The 20,245-nt window shown below is 43.4% G+C and overlaps 1 protein-coding gene across 1 annotated transcript in view; it reads right to left on the bottom strand.

Annotated features, from left to right (window-relative positions):
- LOC140714856 (ATP-binding cassette sub-family C member 3-like) overlaps positions 1 to 20,245 on the bottom strand; it is a 188,134-nt gene that overhangs the window by 98,643 nt on the left and 69,246 nt on the right. Inside the window, exon 2 of the mRNA XM_073026539.1 lies at positions 6,134 to 6,310. Within this exon, the coding sequence (XP_072882640.1) occupies positions 6,134 to 6,310 (177 nt within the window). The remainder of the gene's footprint in view (positions 1 to 6,133; positions 6,311 to 20,245) is intronic.

The raw sequence follows: 20,245 nt of genomic DNA, 5'->3' as shown, positions 1-20,245 counted from the left end.
TGATTAGATGAGCCAAAATTTCCTCCAGTTAAACAAAGAGAAAACTGAAAACTGGTGCCAAAAAAGAACAATTAAAAGTCAGTGCTCACTTAGAATCCCTGTCATTATAGCCCACAAACCAAGCCAGAAACCTTGGTATTGTGATGGACTCCCGATTTAAATTTTAACTGCCACTTTCAGACAATTACAAAGTCAGGCCACTACCATCTTAAAAATATATTGAGAGTTAAAGGGCTTATGTCTCAACAAAATCAAGGAAAACTCATCTGTGCAGTGATTTTTAGCAGGCTTGACTACTGTAATGGCATTTTCGCAGGTCTCTGTAAAAACCACTCAGACAGCTGCAGCTCATTCAGAACGCTGCTAGAGTCTTCACTAAGACCAAAAACGCAGAATGTATCACCCCAGTTCTCAGATCACTACACTGGCTCCCTGTCCATCAGAGGACTTTATAAAGCTGGTTTATAAAGCACTGAATGGTGTTGGGCTAAAATACCTCTGTGATCTCTTGCTGCTTTATGAACCTTCCCCAGCTCTCAGGTCGTCAGGAGCGGATCTACTTACCATCCCCAGGGTCAAAACTAAACATGGTGAAGCAGCTGTTAAATACTATTCTCCACATATTTGGAATAACCTTTTAGAGAATCTGAAGTCTGCTCCAACTTTAAGCTCTTTTAAGTTGAGGCTTAAAACTTTTATTTTTGCTATAACTTTTAGTTAGAATCCTCTGTAATGTAACTTCTATTTTTGTGTGATTTTATTCTCTTATATTGACTGAAATTTAATGTTTTTTATATCTTGTTCTATGTAAAGCACTTTGAACTGCCTTGTGCTTGAAAAGTGCTATACAAATAAACTTGCTTGCTGAAATATGCTTCTATCAACTGCCTCTGCAGCACCTTCCAGGCAAAGAAAATCCTAGTAACTCTCCCTTAAGCTTTCTCCCTTTCGCCCTGAACCTCTCCTACTGGACATTTCCACCCAGGGATAAAACCTCTGTCGATTCTGTCTTTACCCTTCAATTTTTATATACTTCTAAGCCTCCAAAGCTGTAGAGAAAAGTTTGTCCTGAGTTTGTCCAACCTCAAGTCAAGTCACTTTTTATTGTCATTTCAACCATAACTGCTGGTATAGTACACAGAAAAAATGAGACAATGTTTTTCAGGACCACTGTGTGACATGAAACAGTACAAAAACTACACTAAACTACGTAAAAACAACACAGAAAAAACTACACTAGACTACAGACCTACCCAGGACTGCATAAAGTGCACAAAACAGTGCAGGTGTTACAATAAATAAACAAGACAATAGGCACTGTAGAGGGCAGTAGGTTGGTGTCAGTCCAGGCTCTGGGTATTGAGGAGTCTGATGGCTTGGGGGAAGAAACTGTTACATAGTCTGGTCGTGAGAGCCCGAATGCTTTGGTGCCTTTTCCCAGATAGTAGGAGGGAGAAGAGTTTGTATGAGGGGTGCATGGGGACCTTCATAATGCTGTTTGCTTTGCAGATGCGTGTGTAGCGGATGCTGTCTGTAATGGCAGGAAGAGAGACCCCGATGATCTTCTCAGATTACCTCACTATCCACTGCAGGGTCTTGCAATCCAAGATGGTGCAATTTCAAAACCAGGCAGTGATGCAGCTGCTCAGGATGCTCTCAATACAACCTTTGTAGAATGTGGTGAGGATGGGGGTGGGAGATGGACTTTCCTCAGCCTTCTCAGAAAGTAGAGACGCTGCTGGGCTTTCTTTGCTATGGAGCTGGTGTTGAGGGACCAGGTGAGATTCTCCGCCAGGTGAACACCAATAAATTTGGTGTTCTTAATGATCTCTACCAAGGAACCGTCGATGTTCAGTGGAGAGTGGTCGCTCCGTGCCCTCCTGAAGTCAACAACCATCTTTCTTGTTTTGTTCACATTCAGAGACAGGTTGTGGCTCTGCACCAGTCCGTTAGCCGCTACACCTCCCATCTGTATGCTGATTTCGTCGTTCTTGCTGATGAGACCCACCACAGTCATGTCATCTTTGAACTTGATGATGTGGTTCGAGCTATGTGTTGCAGCACAGTCATGGGTCATCAGCAGTGGACTGAGCACACAGCCCTGGGGGGCCCCTGTGCTCAGTGTGATGGTGTTGGAGATGCTGCTCCCGATCCGGACTGACTGAGATCTCCCAGTCAGGAAGTCTAGTAACCAGTTGCAGAGGGAGGTGTTCAGGCCCAGTAGGCTCAGCTTTCCAATCAGTTTCTGAGGGATGATTGTGTTGAATGCTGAACTGAAGTCTATGAACAGCATTTGAACGTATGTGTCTTTTTTGTCCAGGTGGGTTAGGGCCAGGTGGAGAGTGATGGCAATGGCGTTGTCTGTTGAACGGTTGGGACGGTACGCAAACTGCAGGGGGTCCAGTGAGGGGGGCAGCAGGGTCTTGATGTGCCTCATGACGAGCCTCTCAACACTTCATGATGATGGAAATGAGTGCAACGGGACAGTAGTCATTGAGGCAGGACACTGAAGACTTCTTCGGCACAGGGACGATGGTGGCGGCCTTGAAGCACATTGGAACAATGGTGCTGCTCAGGGAGATGTTGAAGATGTCAGTGAGTACATCTGCTAGCTGGTCTGCACATCCTCTAAGCACTCTGCCAGGAATATTGTCTGGTCCAGCAGCCTTCCGTGAGTTGACCCTGCACAGGGTTCTCCTCACATCAGCAATGGTGAGAAAATGCACCTGGTCATTTGGAGGAGGGGTGGACTTCCTCACCGCCATGTCACTTTCCACCTCAAAACGAGCATAGAAGTTGTTCAGCACATCTGGGAGGGAGGCATCACCCGCACAGTCAGGTGATGTTGTCCTGTAGTTGGTGATGTCCTGAATGCCCTTCCACATGCGCTGCATATCACCGCTGTCCTGGAAGTAACTGTGGATTCGCTGGGCGTGTGCACGCTTTGCCTCTCTGATGGCCCAGGACAGTTTGGCCCTCGCTGTTGTTAGGGCTGCCTTGTCGCCTGCTCTGAAGGCCGAGTCACGGGTCCTCAGCAGCGCACGCACCTCCGCGGTCATCCATGGCCTCTGGTTAGCGCGTGTAGTGATGGTCTTGAACAGCATTCTCACTATAGCTAACACATCCCAAACCAGGCAAATATCCTTGTAAACCACTTCTGTATCCACTCCAAATCCTCCACCTCTTTTCTACAGGTGTGACCAGAACTGCAATTAATTCTCCCAATGTATCCTTGGGTTACAGGACTAAGGTTACAGGACTTCCAGATTTTATTACGTAAATGTCCCGACCAGTGAAGGCAAGTATGCTGTATACCATTCTGCCACTTTCAGGAAGTTATGCACTTGCAACCCAAGATCCTTTTGTATATACTGTACTTCAACATTTCTAAGAGTTCTGACACTTACTCTTTACATCTGATCTCCCAAAGTGATTCACTGCTGGCTCTCCAGGATTAAACTCCATCACCCATTTCTCTGCCCAGATTTTCAAACTGGGCAAGAGGAACAGCCAATGGAAGGACGGCAGCTCTGACCCATCTCCGTTGCTTTCTCTGATACCTGAGCTGCCCAGGAAACTAATTGATCAGCCATTCATTTACTGGCTTTGAATAAACATTGTCCAGATTGGCTTTGTGCCAGAATGAAGTTTCACAAAAGATGAGCTGTAAACCTCAGTGCATTCCAATACTATTACTGGGACCTGAGGGACTGTGCTGTGGAGAGAGGTTGAGCAGCTTGGGACAGTTTTCACTGGAGCAAAGGAGAGTGCGGGGTGATCAAATGGAGGTATAAAGATTAGCTTTATTTGTCATATGCACAGTGAAATATGGAGGCCTGTCATCAAAAACGGTATCATCACTTATCTTGGAATTACAGTCACAAGGAAGTTTAAAGATCTCTTTCGTGAAAACTTTGCCAATCTTTCATATACTATAAAACAGAGTCTGGTACAATGGTCACCTCTATCTATGTCTTTGGTAGGTCGTATTAATGTTGTTAAAATGTATGTTCTCCCCAAATTTTTATACTTATTTCAATCTATCCCAATTTTTATTCCTAAATCTTTTTTTGATTCCTTAGACTCTATTATTTTGTCATATCTGTGGAAGAATAAGCGCTCTAGAATTAATAAAATCCATCTCCAAAAATCTAAAAAAGAGGGTGGCATGGCTTTACCTAACTTTTGTTTATATTATTGGGCAGCTAATATACGCTGTGCTACCTTTTGGTCTTTCTTCCATGGCCAACCCGAGTGCCCTAATTGGGTGGCAATGGAGTTGAGCTCCACTAAAGAATTATCTATCTCTGCACTTCTTGGCTCTGCACTCCCTACTAGTCTGTCCAGATTAATAGCTAAACCTCTTGTTAGACACACTTTGCGTATATGGGCTCAGTTTAGGAAATGCTATGGTTTCCATGGTTTTTCTGTTTCCAGCCCTGTCGCACATAATCACCTTTTTTTACCTACTACGTACAATTCAGCATTCCATGTTTGGTATAGGAAGGGCGTTAGACATTTTGAAGATCTTTTCATTGATAATCGCTTCGCTTCTTTTCAGCAGCTCTCTGTTAAGTTCAATCTGCCCAATGCTCATTTTTTTAGATATCTCCAAATTAGACACTTTATTGCTCCTTTAATTCCAAACTTTCCTGAAATGCCTGCGAAAAATGCTATGGACTTATTTCTTTCCATTAATCCACTAGGTAAAGGTTTAATATCAATTATTCGAGATAAATTAGCAGCCTTACGACGGGCCCCTGTGGATAAAATTAAAATGGCCTGGGAGCAGGATTTAAATACCTCTTTATCCGATGAGAGCTGGGACTCGATTCTCAAATCGGTTAACTCAACTTCTCTTTGTGCTCGCCATTGCCTTTTACAGTTTAAGATTGTTCATAGAGCCCATATGTCTAAATCTAAACTATCTCGATTCTACCCTAATATTAGTCCGCTCTGTGATAAATGCAAGAGGGGCGTGGCCTCTCTCATCCATATGTACTGGTTCTGTCCTAGCTTGGAGAAATTTTGGAATGATGTCTTCACTACGTTATCGTGTATTCTGAATCAGCACCTAGAACCAAACCCCTTAATTGCTTTGTTCGGTTTCTGGGGCGAGACAGATCTACGTCTGAGTCTGACCAAATGCCGAATATTATCCTTTGCCTCTCTCCTGGCTAGACGCTTGATCCTCCTTAGATGGAGAGATGTTGCCCCGCCCACTCATGCTCAATGGCTTAATGACATTATGGCCTGCTTGGACCTCGAAAAAATTCATTATTCAGTTCTTAATTCGGATCTAAAGTTCCATAAGGTCTGGGGACCTTTTATCGAGTACTTTCATAACCTTCCTCTTGACTGGGGTTTTTTTTTTCTTTTCGGTCCCTTGCTTTCAGCTCCCTTTTTTTTTCTGGTAGTAGGCATTATTATCCTCTGTTGCTAAGTGTATTCACAGTCTGGGAGTTTGATTGTCCTGATTTATACTCTCTATATTGTGTTGTGGTTGGTCTGGAGTTGTTGTTTTTTTTTTGTGTTGTGGGGATTGGGGAGGATACTAAGTTTACTTGTCTTCAATTTAGGTGCTTTTTTTTGTCAAATTCTCTTCCTTTGTAGCATATTGTCATTGTATGCTTAATTTTGCACTGTATTAATGTTCCTCATTGGGATTTGGGGTTTTTAATTTGTAAAATGTATAGAAAAACTAATAAAAAAATATTTAAAAAAACAAAAAACGGTATCATCAGGAAACTTCTATAGATGTGGGTGGAGAGTGCGCTGACTGGCTGTATTACAGCCTGGTATGGGAATACTAATGCCTTTGAGCAGAAAATCCTAAAATCCTACAAAAGGTAGTGGATTTGGCCCCCTACATCATGGGCAAAGCCCTCCCATCCATTGAGCACATCTACATGAAATTTTGCTGTAAAATCAACATCTCAATATCAAAGATCCTCACCACCCAGGCCATGCTCTTTTCTCATAGCTGCAAAAAATTGCAACAAACTGCAGATTTATTTATTTTAATCCCCTGCTTGCAATGAAGGAACTGGAACTCCTGCCCTCTAGCCTCCTATTCCCCGTGATACTTGCAACCCAGTAGTAGCAGCAGGCTTCCCAAATGAGTCACACCTACCGTTTTGACCCTGTTGAGTACGGTGACTCTGATATAACCTCGTTTGCTCTGTCGGAGATACAGGAAGTATAGTGGGAAGGCCAGCCAGAGAAAAATACACGGAATCCAAACCAGGACAGTGTTGTGGAAACATGCCGTCAGATCCGGGCTGTTTGTGTGAAAAGTAGCATTGTGATCCTGTAAGAAGAATCGAGAGGAGAGAGCACAGAGACTGGTCAGTAGCATATCAGAAACAAGTTAAGGAATATTCAAGCACCTTTATTCCAGCTTTTGTCTCCTGTCTTAGTATCTCCTCACGAGGCTCTGTGTCAAATGGTTTGGATTCACACAGAGATGAACACACAGTGAGGTGGTGGTTGGAGTGGGGACAGACCACCAGGTAGTCTTCTGGTGACATCATCCCATCTGCAGTGACACTCAGACTGTAATTCTCACCGCTTTCTTACGGCACAGGCAAAAGTGTTTCACTGTTATTTTCTGTTGCTAACAACCACCAAGATTCAGCATCCTACACAGGACATTAGCTTTCCTTCTCTCCATTTAGAACTCAAAATACAGAACATTAGCATTCCCTCTCTCCATTTAGAACTCAAAACACAAGACATCAGCTTTCTCTCTCCCAATTTAGAACTCAAAACACAGGACATTAGCTTTCTGAGGCTGTGTCCTCTGGTCTCAGACACTCCCACCATAGGAAATATCCTCTCCACATCCACTCTATCAAAGCCTTCACCATTCAATAGGTTTCAATGAGGTCACCCCTCATTCTTGTGAACCCTAATGAATACAGGCCCAGAGCCATGAGACACTTTTTGAATGACAAGCCATTCAATCCTGGAATCATTTTCATAAAACATCTTTGAACCCTCCCCAGTTTCAGCACATCCTTTCTAAGATAAGAGGCCCCAAGTTGCTCACAGTACTTCAAGTGATGCTCACCAGCACTTTATAAAGCCTCAACATTATATCCTTGCTTTTATATTCTAGTCTTCTTGAAATGAGAGCTAACATTACATTTGCCTTCCTCACCACAAATTCAACCTGCAGATTACCCTTTAGGAAATCCTGCACAGTGATTCCTGAGTCCCTTTGCATCTTATTTTTTTGTATTTTCTCTCTATGTAGAAAATAGTCAACCCTTTCATTCCTTCTACCAAAGTGCATGACCATACACTTCCCAACACTGTACTCCATCTGCCATTTCTTTGCCCATTCTCTTAATCCCTGCAGCCTCTCTACGTCCTCAAACCTACCTGCCCCTCCACCTAGCTTCATTTCGTCTGCAAACTTTGCAACAAAACCATCAATTCCATCATCCAAATCATTGACATATAACATAAAAAGAATCAGTCCCAACCCAGATCCTTGTGGAACACCAAAGTCACAGACAGCCAACCAGAAAAGGCTCCCTTTATTCCCACTCTTTGCCTCCTGCCAATGCCAATCACCCAATGCTTTATTCATGCTAGAATCTTTCCTGTTAAGCCATGGGCTCATAGCTTGTTAAGCAGCCTCAAGAGTGGCATCTTGTCAAAGGCCTTCTGAAAATCCAAGTACACAACATCACCTGATTCTCCTTTGCCTTGCTTGTTATTTCTTCAAAGAATTCCAACAGATTAGTCAAGGAAGTTTTTCCCTTGAGGAAACCATGCTGACTATGGCCTATTTTATCCTGTGCCTCCAAGTATCCTGAGACCTCATCCTTAATAATAAACTCTAATATCTTTCCAACCACTGAGGTCAGTCTAACTGGCCTATAGTTCCTTTATTCTGCCTCTCTCCCTTCTTGAAGAGTGGTGTGACATTTGCAATTTTCCAGTCTTCTGGTACCATTCCAGGATCTAGTGACTCTTGAAAGATCATTACTACAATCTCTTTAGCCACCTGTTTCAGAACTCTGGCATGTACACCTTCTGGTCCAGGTGACTTATTTACCTTTAGACCTTTCAGTTTCTCAAGAAACTTCTCTCTAATTATGGTAACTTCACACACTTCATGCCACCTGACAATTGGAACCAAAAGCTAGTATCTTCCATAGTGAAGACCAATACAAAATACTTATTCATTGTCTCCCATTACTACCTCTGCAGCATTGTTTTCCAGCAGTCAGACATTCACACTTGCTTCTCTTTTATACTTTACGTACCTAAAGAAACTTCTGGTATCTTCTTTAATATTATTGGATAGCTAACTTTTATATTCCGTCTTTACCTGCTTAATGACATTAGTAGTTGCCTTCCGTTGGTTTTTTAAAAACTTCCCAATCCTATAACTTCCCACAAATCTTTGCTCTATTATATGCCCTCTCTTTGGCTTTGACTTCTCTTGTTAGCAATGGTAGCATCATCTTTCCTTTAGAAAATGCTCCTTTTGCTGTTTAAACAAAGCTCTGAACAGAAACCAGGAAATTATAGATGGGTGAATCTGACATCAGTTGTCATAAGTTATTGGAAGGTATTCTAAGGGACTGGATATATAATTATTTGGATAGACATAGACTGATTAAGGATAGTCAGCATGGCTTTGTGCATGGTAGGTCACATATAACCAACCTTATAACATTTCTTGAGGAAGTTACCAGGAAAGTGAATATTATCTACATGGAACTTAGTAAGGCATTTGACAAGGTCCCACAAGGGAGGCTGGTCAAGAAGGTTCAGTGGCTCGGCATTCAGGATGAGGTAGTAAATTGGATTAGACTTAGGCTTTGTGGGACAAGCCAGAGAGTGGTAGCAGTGGGTTGCCTCTCTGACTGGAGGTCTGTGGCTAGTCCTGTGCTGCAGTGATCAGTACTGAATCCTTTGTTGTTTGTCATCTATATCAATGATCTGGATGGTAATGTAGTTAATTGGATTAGCAAATTTGTGGATGACACTGAGATTGGGAGTGTAATGGACAGTGAGGAAGGCTAATATGGCTTGCAGAAGGATCTGCATCAGTTGGAACAACTGACTGAAAAACGGCAGATGAAGTTTAATGCAGAAATGTACAAAGTTCTACACTTTGGTAGGACCAGCCAGGGCAGGTCTTACACAGTGAATGGTAGGACAAAGGGATCTGGGAATACAGGGATATAATTAATTGAAAGTAGCGTTGCAGGTAGTTAGGGTCATAAAGAAAGTTTTGGCACATTGGTCTTCTTAAATCTATGTATTGAGTACAAAAAAATGGAATGTTATTTTGAAGTTGTATAAGACGTTGATGCGGCCTAATTTGGAGTATCATGTTTAGTTTTGGTCACCTACCTACAGGAAAGATGTAACCAAGTTTGAAAGAGTGCAGAGAAAATTTACAAGGATGTTGCCGGGTCTGGAGGACCTGAGGTATAAAGAAAGATTGGATAGGTTAGGACTGTAACCTATTTTTAGAACATAGAAGATTGAGAGGATATTTGATTTAAGTATACAAAATTATAAATGCAAGCAGGATTTATCCACTGAGGTTGGATGGGACCAGAGGTTATGGCCTGAGGGTGAAAGGTGAGAAGTTTGGAGGGAACATGAGGGGAAATCTCTTCACTGAGAGGGCCATGAGAGTGTGGAATGAGCTGCTAGCACAAGAGGTCATGCGAGCTCGATTTCTATGATTAAGACCGGTTTGGATAGGTGGAGGGATATTGAGGGCTATGGTCCTGGTGCAGGTCAGTGGGAGTACACAGCTTAAATGGTTTTGGCATGGACCAGATGGGCCAAAGGGCCTGTTGAGGTCCAGGGTCTCTATGACTCTGGAGAATTTCCATAGGTAGAGATGTCAAACACTAGAGATCATGTTTTAATGTTTGGGGAGGGAATGGGAGTTTAAAGACATCAGGAACAAGTGTTATTTTTTACATATAAGCAGTGGGAGGTGCCTGGAAGGGGTTACCTAGGGTAGCTGTAGAAGCAGGCAGTGAAAGGTTTAAGATTAGCCTGATTTGTTGAAACATACAGTGAAGTGTGACTTTTTGCATCAACAAACAACAGACAGAAGATAGGCTGGGAAAGCCTGCAAGTGTCACCATGCTTCCAGTACCAAGCCAGCATGCCCACGACTTACTAACCCATACATTTTTGGAATGTGAGAGGAAACCAGAGCTTGCAGAGGAAACCCACACAGTCACAGGGACAACGTACAAACGCCTTACAGACAGTGACAGGAATTGGACCCCAATCTTCCAATGGCTGGCATGGTAAAACATTATGGTAACTGCTACACTACTGTAGAATTAAAGGAGCTTCTAAATGAACACACGAGTATAAAGCAAATGGAGGGATATAGATGATACACATATGAAGGACATTTTGTATAAACTGGCAACAAGATTGGCACAACATGACAGACTGAATGGCTTTTCTAGTGCTGAACTGTTCTTTAAACTGTGAATTAGAAATACAATAAGTCACATTTGAATCCCCAGTTTGTCTTTAATGGACAGTGCCTGACATACTGATTAACTGTATGCAGGGAATAATACCTGGAGAATTACCAGCCTCCCAAGGACAGGAGAGTTGCAATGACCACACCACGAGATGCAGGGGCTTCAGTTCTTTGTAATTACTGTTCTTTTTTCATCCAAACCTTCTTGAGGGAGTTCAGATGGAGATACAATACCCTATGTACCAACTAAGGGTGGCACGGTAGTATAGTGGCTAGCACAATGCTTTACAGTACAGATGACCCAGGTTCAATTCCTGACGCTAACTGTAAAGAGTTTGTACATTCTCCCAGTGACTGCGTAGATTTTCTCCAGGTGCTCTGGTTTCTTCCCACAGCCCAAAGACATACTGGTTGGTAGGTTAATTGATCATTGTAAATTGTCCCATGATTAGATTAGGGTTAAATTGGGGGACTGCTGGGCAGCATGGCTCAAAAGACCAGAAGGGTTTGTTCTGTGCTTCATCTCAATAAATAAAAGTAAGTTACCACAAATCATTGACATAAACTGTATAATCAAAACATATCAGGAATGGAATATAGATCACTGGCCTCACTCCATCCCCAACTAGAGAAAAGGCTCTTGCCCAGACCCTCAAAAACCTTCACAGGGTATCGCTACACCTATTACCCACACATGTGCTTGGAAACACACAAGGAGCCCAGCCAAATAGATCAGGAGGCTGACAGTGTATCCCGGAGGGAATTTACAGAATACTGTAATCCCACTGTTGTCTGGTGGCAGCCAGGCACAAAGCTGGCTATCTTTGATTAGTGTGTTCTTGGTCTCGATCACAGGTTAAAGCTCAAAGTTGAGGGAAGTTTTTATATCTATCCTCAAGGAGGAAGTCAACCAAGGCTTGGCTGGAGTTAGATAGATAGATAGATAGATAGATAGATACTTTATTCATCCCCATGGGGAAATTCAACATTTTTTCCAATGTCCCATACACTTATTGTAGCAAAACTAATTACATACAATACTTAACTCAGTAAAAATATGATATGCATCTAAAATCACCCTCTCAAAAAGCATTAATAAATAGCTTTTAAAAAGTTCTTAAGTAGTTTACTTAAATACATTGAGTCCTAACCCCGGCACTTTAACATATCTTACTCCTGGCGGTTGAATTGTAAAGCCGAATGGCATTGGGGAGTATTGATCTCTTCATCCTGTCTGAGGAGCATTGCATCAATAGCAACCTGTCGCTGAAACTGCTTCTCTGTCTCTGGATGGTGCTATGTAGAGGATGTTCAGGGTTTTCCATGATTGACCGTAGCCTACTCAGCGCCCTTCGCTCTGCTACTGATGTTATACTCTCCAGTACTTTGCCCACGACAGAGCCCGCCTTCCTTACCAGCTTATTAAGACGTGAGGCGTCCCTCTTCTTAATGCTGCCTCCCCAACACGCCACCACAAAGAAGAGGGCGCTCTCCACAACTGACCTATAGAACATCTTCAGCATCTCACTACAAACATTGTTTGTTGGATTGTTCTGTGGATCCATGATCTCCAGTTGGCAATAGTGGTCAAATAACCAGCATTGGCCACAGTGATCAAATAACCAGCATTGTCAATAGTGATCAAATAACCAGCATTGTCAATAGTGGTCAAATAACCAGCATTGGCCACAGTGATCAAATAACCAGCATTGTCAATAGTGATCAAATAACCAGCATTGGCCACAGTGATCAAATAACCAACATTGTCAATAGTGATCAAATAACCAGCATTGTTAATAGTGGTCAAATAACCAGCATTGGCCACAGTGATCAAATAACCAACATTGTCAATAGTGATCAAATAACCAGCATTGGCCACAGTGATCAAATAACCAGCATTGTCAATAGTGATCAAATAACCAGCATTGGCCACAGTGATCAAATAACCAGCATTGGCCACAGTGATCAAATAACCAGCATTGTCGATAGCGTGGCTGAGAAGTCCAAGGTGCTGTGTTCAGGCTCAAGCCTCTTCAGAGGCTTGGGTTTGAATTCTACCTCTGTCAGTACTTTTTGGACAGCACATGGTAGCAATACAGTTAGCATAACAGCCAACAGTGCCAGTAATCAGCATTTAATTCCTGTTATGGTCTGTAAGGATTTTGTATGTTCTCCCTGTGACCGCATAGGTTTCCTCTGGGTGCTCTGGTTTTCTCCCACATTCCAAAGATGTGTGACGTAGTCATAGGGTTAGTGACTTGTGGGTATGTTATGTTGGTGTGTAAAGTGTAGTAACTCTTGCAGGCTGCCCCAGTACACTCGTCATACTGGGTTGGCCATTGATGCAGAGGATGCATTTCACTGCATTTTTTGATGCACATGACAAGTAAAGCTAACCTTTATCTTTATTTCAACACTGGATAACACCTCCCAGAGGTTCCCACAGAAAATCTTCCTCAAGGATACCAGTGATTTAACTCCTACTGAAATCTGGTCATCAGAGGTTTAACCACTTGGAAAAGTTACAAGTTTTAGCCACTGACTTTATCACCCAGTTAATCAATGCACTTTCCACTCTCCCAAGCCTCCAGGAGAGCCTCAGAACCTGCGCCACATTGTCCTCACATTGACACATCTTCAAGTGAAGATTCTGCCACTGCACACTCCACTGATTTGCTAGGAGACACCATGCACTAGACATCCTTTCCACAGCAGCCAGACGCAGAGAGAAAATTCAACCTTGGAGGCTTGAACCCTAACCCTTGGACCAGCTGGGTCAACTAGCCCAATTCCATGGTGCCTGTGTTCAATGCCAGTCATAGGGTGGTTACTGGGCACCCAAAATGCCATTTCCACAGCTCATCTCACAGGGCCTTCTTTCTGTACTTAGCCCTCATATTGCTGCCAGGATAGAGCACACTACAGATCCCAGGTCAGGGTGTGCATGCTACAGACAGTGATATCCTGTCCCCACTGAACAAGGGCTCATTCAGCACTCACTGGAGGCAAATCTTCTCTGATGCTAGGGGCTTACCCAGCCTGTCATTCATATGGAGATTCGAGAGTGCAGCACCAACACATCCCAACAAACTGCCCTCTACATTCCACTGGGTACCTCCTTACTCATTACCGGGATCCAGAAACAGACAATGATCCTTTCCCCAATGGCTCTTGAACACAAGTTAACTGCAGCTGAAATCCTACTAATTCACTGAGTTCTGGAGTCACAGGTAGACCAATATAAGTGAGTAAGGCAGATTCCCCCGGAAGCACCTCAGTCAATCAGAAGTGAGTCCTAATGAAGGGTTTTGTCAAAAGGCATCAACTGTCTGTTCCCTTCCATGGATGCTGCCTGACCTGATGAGTTCCTCTAGCATATGACCATAGGACCAGAAGACATTGGAGCAAAATTAGGCCATTCAGCTCATTGAGTGTGCTCTGCCATTCAATCATGGCTGATTTATTATCCCTCTCAAATGAATTCCCCTACCTTCTCCCTGTAACATTTGACACCCATAGTAATCAAGAACCTATCAAACTCCACTTTAAATATACCCAATGATTTGGCCTCAACAGCCATCTGTGCCAATGAATTCCACAGATTTACCATCCTCTGGCTAAAGAAATTCCTCCTCATCTCTGATCTAAAGGAACATCCTACTAGTCTGGGGCTGTGTCCTCTGGTCCTAGACTCCCCTACCATAGGACTCCTCCACATCCCACTCTATTTAGGCCTTTCAATATTTGATAGGATTCAATGAGGTACCCCCTCATTCTTCTAAACTCCAGCTAGTACAGGCCCAGAGCCATTAAATACTCCTCATATGTTAATCCTTTCAATCCCAGGACCATTCTCGTGAACCTCCTCTGGGCCCTCTCCAATGCCAGAACATTCTTTCTAAGATAAGGGGCCCCGAAATTGCTCACAATACTCCAAGTGTGGCCTGAATAATGCATTATAAAGTCTCAGCATTATATCCTTGCTTTTATATTCAAGTCCTCTTGCAATGAATGCTAACATTGCATTTTCCTTCCTCACCACAGACTCAACCTGCAAGTTAACCCCTAGGGAATCCTGCACGAGGTCTCCCAAGTCCCTTTGCACCCAATTTCTGAATTTTCTCCCCACTTAGAAAATAGTCTCCATCTTTATTCCTTCTCCCAAAGTGCATAACCATACACTTCCCTACATTTTATTCCACCTGTCACTTCTTTGCCCAATCTCCTAATCTGTTGAAGTCCTTCTGCTTCTGCTGAAGTGCTTCCTCAACACTACTTGCCCATCCACCCCTCTTCACTTCATCTACAAACTTGACTGCAAAGCCATCAATTCTGTCATCCAAATCATTGACAGATAACATTGACAAATCATTGAAGAAGCAGTCCCAACACCGACTCCTGCAGAACTCCGTTAGCCAGCCGGAAAAAGTCCCCTTTATTCCCTATCTTTGCCTCCTGCCAATCAGCCAATGCTTTATCCATGCTGGTATCTTCCCTGTAATACCATGGGCTCTTATCTTGTTAAGCATTCTCAGGTGCAGCACCCAGTCAAAGGCCTTCTGAACATCTGTCTTTGTCTATTCTGCCTGGTATGTCCTCAAAGAATTCCAACATATTTGTCAAGCAAGGAAACCTTAAGGAAATCATGCTGCTTTCAGCATTTTGTGTATTGGCCTCATTGCTTTATGGTCATCATTACTGATGTTCTGGTTTTGCTCTAGATTTAAGTACCGGTAATTGATTTTAAACAGCCCAGCTTCTGTGGTGGGCTTATGAACTAGCAAACACGAGGAAATCTGCAGATGCTGGAAATTCAAACAACAACACACACAAGATGCTGGTGGAACACAGCAGGCCAGGTAGCATCTATAGAAGCACAGTCGACGTTTCGGGCAGAGACCCTTCGTCAGGACCGAAAGGAAAGATAGTAAGAGATTTGAAAGTAGTGGGGGGAGGGGGAAATGTGAAATGATAGAAGACCGGAGGGGGTGGGATGAAGCTAAGAGCTGGAAAGGTGATTGGCGAAAGTGATACAGAGCTGGAGAAGGGAAAGGATCATGGGACGGGAGGCCTCGGGAGAAAGAAAGGTGGGGGGGAAGCACCAGAGGGAGATGGAGAACAGGCAAACAACTAAATATGTCAGGGATGGGGTAAGAAGGGGAGGAGGGGCATTAACAGAAGTTAGAGAAGTCAATGTTCATGCCATCAGGTTGGAGGCTACCCAGCCGGTATATAAGGTGTTGTTCCTCCAACCTGAGTTTGGATTTATTTTGACAGTAGAGGAGGCCATGGATAGACATATCAGAATGGGAATGGGACATGGAATTAAAATGTGTGGCCACTGGGAGATCCTGCTTTTTCTGGCGGACCGAGCGTAGGTGTTCAGCGAAACGGTCTCCCAGTCTGCATCATGTCTCACCAATATATAAAAGGCCACACCGGGAGCACTGGATGCAGTATACCACACCAACTGACTCACAGGTGAAGTGTTGCCTAACCTGGAAGGACTATCTGGGGCCCTGAATGGTGGTGAGAGAGGAAATGTAAGGGCAGGTGTAGCAATTGTTCCATTTACAAGGATAAGTGCCAGGAGGGAGATCGGTAGGAAGGGATGGGGGGACGACGAGTGGACAAGAGAGTTGCGTAGGGAGCGATCCCTGCAAAAAGCAGAAGGGGGGGGGGAGGGAAAGATGTGTTTGGTAGTGGTGTAGCACTTGTTCCATTTACAAGGATAAGTGCCAGGAGGCTTATGAACTATTTGGGTTATTATAAATGTTGATAAAGCACATCCTGAACACAATGGCCCAAGTCACCTAGGAATGGCAAATCCTGCTGTAATTGATATCTTTCTCACTGCTGAATGCATATTGAAATACGGCTGAATTCAAAAGAGCAACTCTGAGCCATTAGTGTCTGGAGTCATAATGAAATTTACTGAACAAACTAATTCACATAGTCAAATAAGCATCAACATGGAGCTGGCTCGCTGCCCAAGAACAGCGGAAACACAATGGCCTGAATTCAGGGGAGAGAACAGGCTTGTTCTGGTGATACAGCTGAGGCCCTCTCACTCCCCAGGTAATAGTGCACCACACAGGAGGCCTACTCGCAGCTTCACTGCAGTCATAGAGGCTGCATCTGACCCACAGCATCCAACATCCCATTCACGCACTCAGCCACTCCTGAACATCCCAAAACAATCTACAGGCCATGACAGTGCTGGACAGAGAGGATGTGTAGAGGGGTCAATTACAGAATTTGTTTGGTTAGAGCTAAGATTCAAGATTGCTTATTGACGTTCTTCAGTACAAAACATAATGTACAAGTAATGTTAAGTGTAGCTGTAAGATTAGCTTATATACATAGTCGGATTGTGTGTACATAAAGTGAGGCTAGGTGCAGACGTATCTATACGTAAGGTGACTTTGACAGGAAATGATAACGTGACAAAGTGACTGCTGGCAAGAGGAACTCTTCAAGGTGGTAGCAGGGCATATGAAAACACAGTAGGGTGGTGATTGTGTCAGTGGAGGTAAGAAGTGTGAAGTGTAAGTGTAAAGTGGCACTGCATGGGGGAGATAAAAGGGGCTCAGGGGCTGTGGAGAGGAGTGGTTGATGTGGATATAATGGTAGTAGGGGGCAAAAGAGAGAGGGAACATTCCCATTCCGACATACCAGTCCATGGCCTCCTCTTGTGCCAAAATGAGGCCACCTCAGGGTAGAGGAGCAACACCTTATATTCTGTCTGCGTAGACTCCAATGTGATGGCATGAACTTCAATTTCTCCTTCTGGTAAAAAAAAATCTCCACCCTTCCTTAATTCCCTACTCTAACCTTTTACCTCTTCTATCACTTCTCTTGGGTCCCCTCCTCCTTCCCTTTCTCCAAAGATCCATTGTCCTCTCCTATCAAATTTCTTCCTCTCTAGCCCCTTACCTTTCCCACTCACCTGGCTTCACCTATCACCTTCTGTCTAGTCATCGTCATCTTCCCCTTCCCCACCTGCTGTCTTTCCCCTTCCTTTCCAGTCCCAAAGAATGATCCTGGCCTGAAACATCGACTGTTTGTTCATTTCTATAGATGCTGCCTGACTGCTGAGTTCTCCAGTATTTTGTGTGTGTTGCTTGGGAATATTATACTGTTGATTTAGTCATCAACAACGGGAGCTGACAAAAATACCAGGGAATGAAAAAGCAACCAGAAAATTTGTAAGAAGGGGGGACTTCAATTATCCCAATGTAAAAGGACTGAGAAGAGGAAGACTGCCCAAAAGAGGGCATTTTCTGATTCAACCAACAAGGAGGTATTGATGTACTGTATCTGGTTGGAAAGAATGAGAGGGTTATGTGTAGTAAGTTTTGGAAGAGGAACTTTGAGGTAAAGGATTTAGGTCAGCTATGGAAGAGGAGAAAGTGAGAAACAAATGAACAACCATTTCCAATGGGATCAGGCCCAGGCAAACTGGAACCAAAATTTGATAGGCAAAACAAGAGCAGTGCATGAGCTGCCTTTAAGCCACAGGTGGCCCTGGTACCATTCAGACACATGCGCACAACTTCAGTAAGACGGAAGAGCTGATTGTGGACTTCAGGGAGGGTAATATGAAGGAACACATACCAACCCTCACAGAGGGATCAGAAGTGGAGCGAGTGAGCAGTTTCAAGTTCCTGGGTGTCAAGATCTCTGAGGATCTAACCTGGCCCCAATATATCAATGCAGCTATATAGAAGGCAAGACAGCAACTATACTTCATTAAGAGTTTGAAGAGATTTGGTATGCCAACAAAAACAGTCAAAAACTTCTATAGATGTACCGTGGAGAGCATTCTGACAGGCTGCATCACTGTCTGGTATGGAGTTGGGGGACAGGACTGAAAGAAGCTGCAGAGGTTGTAAATTTAGTCGGCTCCATCTTGGGTGCTAGCCTACAAAGTACCCAGAACATCTTCAAGGAACGGTGTCTCAGAAAGGCTGCATCCATTATTTAGGACCCCCAGCACCCAGGGCATGCCCTTTTCTCACTGTTACCATCAGGTAGGAGGTACAGAAGCCTGAAGGCACACACTCAGCGATTCAGGAGCAGTTTCTTCCCCTCTGCTATCTGATTCCTAAATGGACATTGAACCCATGAACACTACCTCACTTTTTAAATATATATTATCTCTATTTTTGCATAATTTTTAATCAATTCAATATATATTGTAATTGAGTTACTTATTTATTTACTTTTATTTATTTTCTTCTATATTATGTATTGTATTGAACTGCTGCTGCTAAGTTAACAAATTTCACGACACATGCCAGTGATAATAAACCTGATTCTGATTCATTCCCAAAAGAAGCAATCAGATAACAAATAAATCCAGAACTCCCAAGAAGATGAGAAAGAAAAGATGACAGAATAAAGAGACAGTGTATGCCATGTGCAAAATCACTGAAAGTAGTAGGGCAGGTTGTGCAAAGAGGTTTAGAAGGCATAAGTGATTCTCAGCTTTATCAACTGAGGACGTCTATAAAAGCAGGGAGGTCTTCTTCATCCCTGCTGGGGCATAGGTTGCCGATTGCATCTTGCATGAGTCCTCTATCCTGGGCTGTCTTTCAAGTTGTTCCCAACTGTAGCCTATCTTTAAAGAGCCTTCTTTTCCCAGAGATGAGGTTTTTGGAGCTCCTGTTGGTGTTTCTGTAGTTTTATGTTTTTACGGGATGGGGTTGCTAGCCCCATGACCAACCCTCCACTTTTCTCAGCTGAGCTTGGGACTGTCCATGGCAGAGTTCAGGGAGGTCTTGCTGAATCCTTATGAAACACTGACTCCTGCCTGTAGAATTTACATGAAGGCATTAGAGAAAACATTTATGAGATTGGTTTATGGACTAAAGTTACAAAGATAAAGTAGAGATGTTGGGACTGTTTCTTTGGAGAAGAATAAGAGGAAATTTAATCAAATTGGTTTAGCCTATTCCAGTAATAAGGGATGGATAGAGGGAGGCAGATTCTTGTAGTGGAATTGAAGGTAAGAGGTCACAGGTGTAAAATAAAGGAATTCTTTGTTCTAAGCAATGCATAGTTGGAATCTGGAAACTATTGCCTGCAGATGGATTCCATTTAGCCTTAAAAGGCTGACTGCATGAATATATGGTGCAAAAACTTGTAGGATTTAGAAAGCAGGTTGAGGGATTGAACTAGAGAGTTACTCTGGTAGGGGGTCAGCACAGACACAAAAGGCCAAATGGCTTCTATTTGTGCTGTAGACATTCTATACAGGGGTGTCAAACTCATTTTAGGTCACGGGCCGGATGGAGCAAAATGCAGCTTCATGCAGGCCGGATCAGTCGGACGCGTGCGAACGCAGCTTTCGTTGCCTCCGTTTTTTCAGCCTGCTCTCATGTGTCTCAGTCTCTGCTATAACTACAAAGTATTTCACTTTACAAATTCCGTTTCTTATGAAGAAGACTGCCGAGCAAGACTGCCGAATAAACACTAAAAACCCTGAAAACCTGGTACCTGAATAAACTCAGCATTAGCCATATCATACGCCATAGGCGCTTCGATTACTGGGGCCAGCTTTAATAGTAATTAGATATTATCTCGCGGGCCAAAGATAATTCCACCGCGGGCTGGATTTGGCCCGCGGGCCTTGAGTTTGACATATATGTTCTATAACCTTAAACGTGGAGTGATGTGATATTATGCAAAATGCAACTACCAGCCTAACAGCTAGTGAGTGTCCTTGGCCATGGCATCAACAGGGTTAAATCA

This window comes from Hemitrygon akajei, chromosome 22 (assembly GCF_048418815.1).
Source record: "Hemitrygon akajei chromosome 22, sHemAka1.3, whole genome shotgun sequence".
Classification (NCBI taxonomy): Eukaryota; Metazoa; Chordata; class Chondrichthyes; order Myliobatiformes; family Dasyatidae; genus Hemitrygon; species Hemitrygon akajei.
This window is presented reverse-complemented; position numbering and strand designations above follow the sequence as displayed.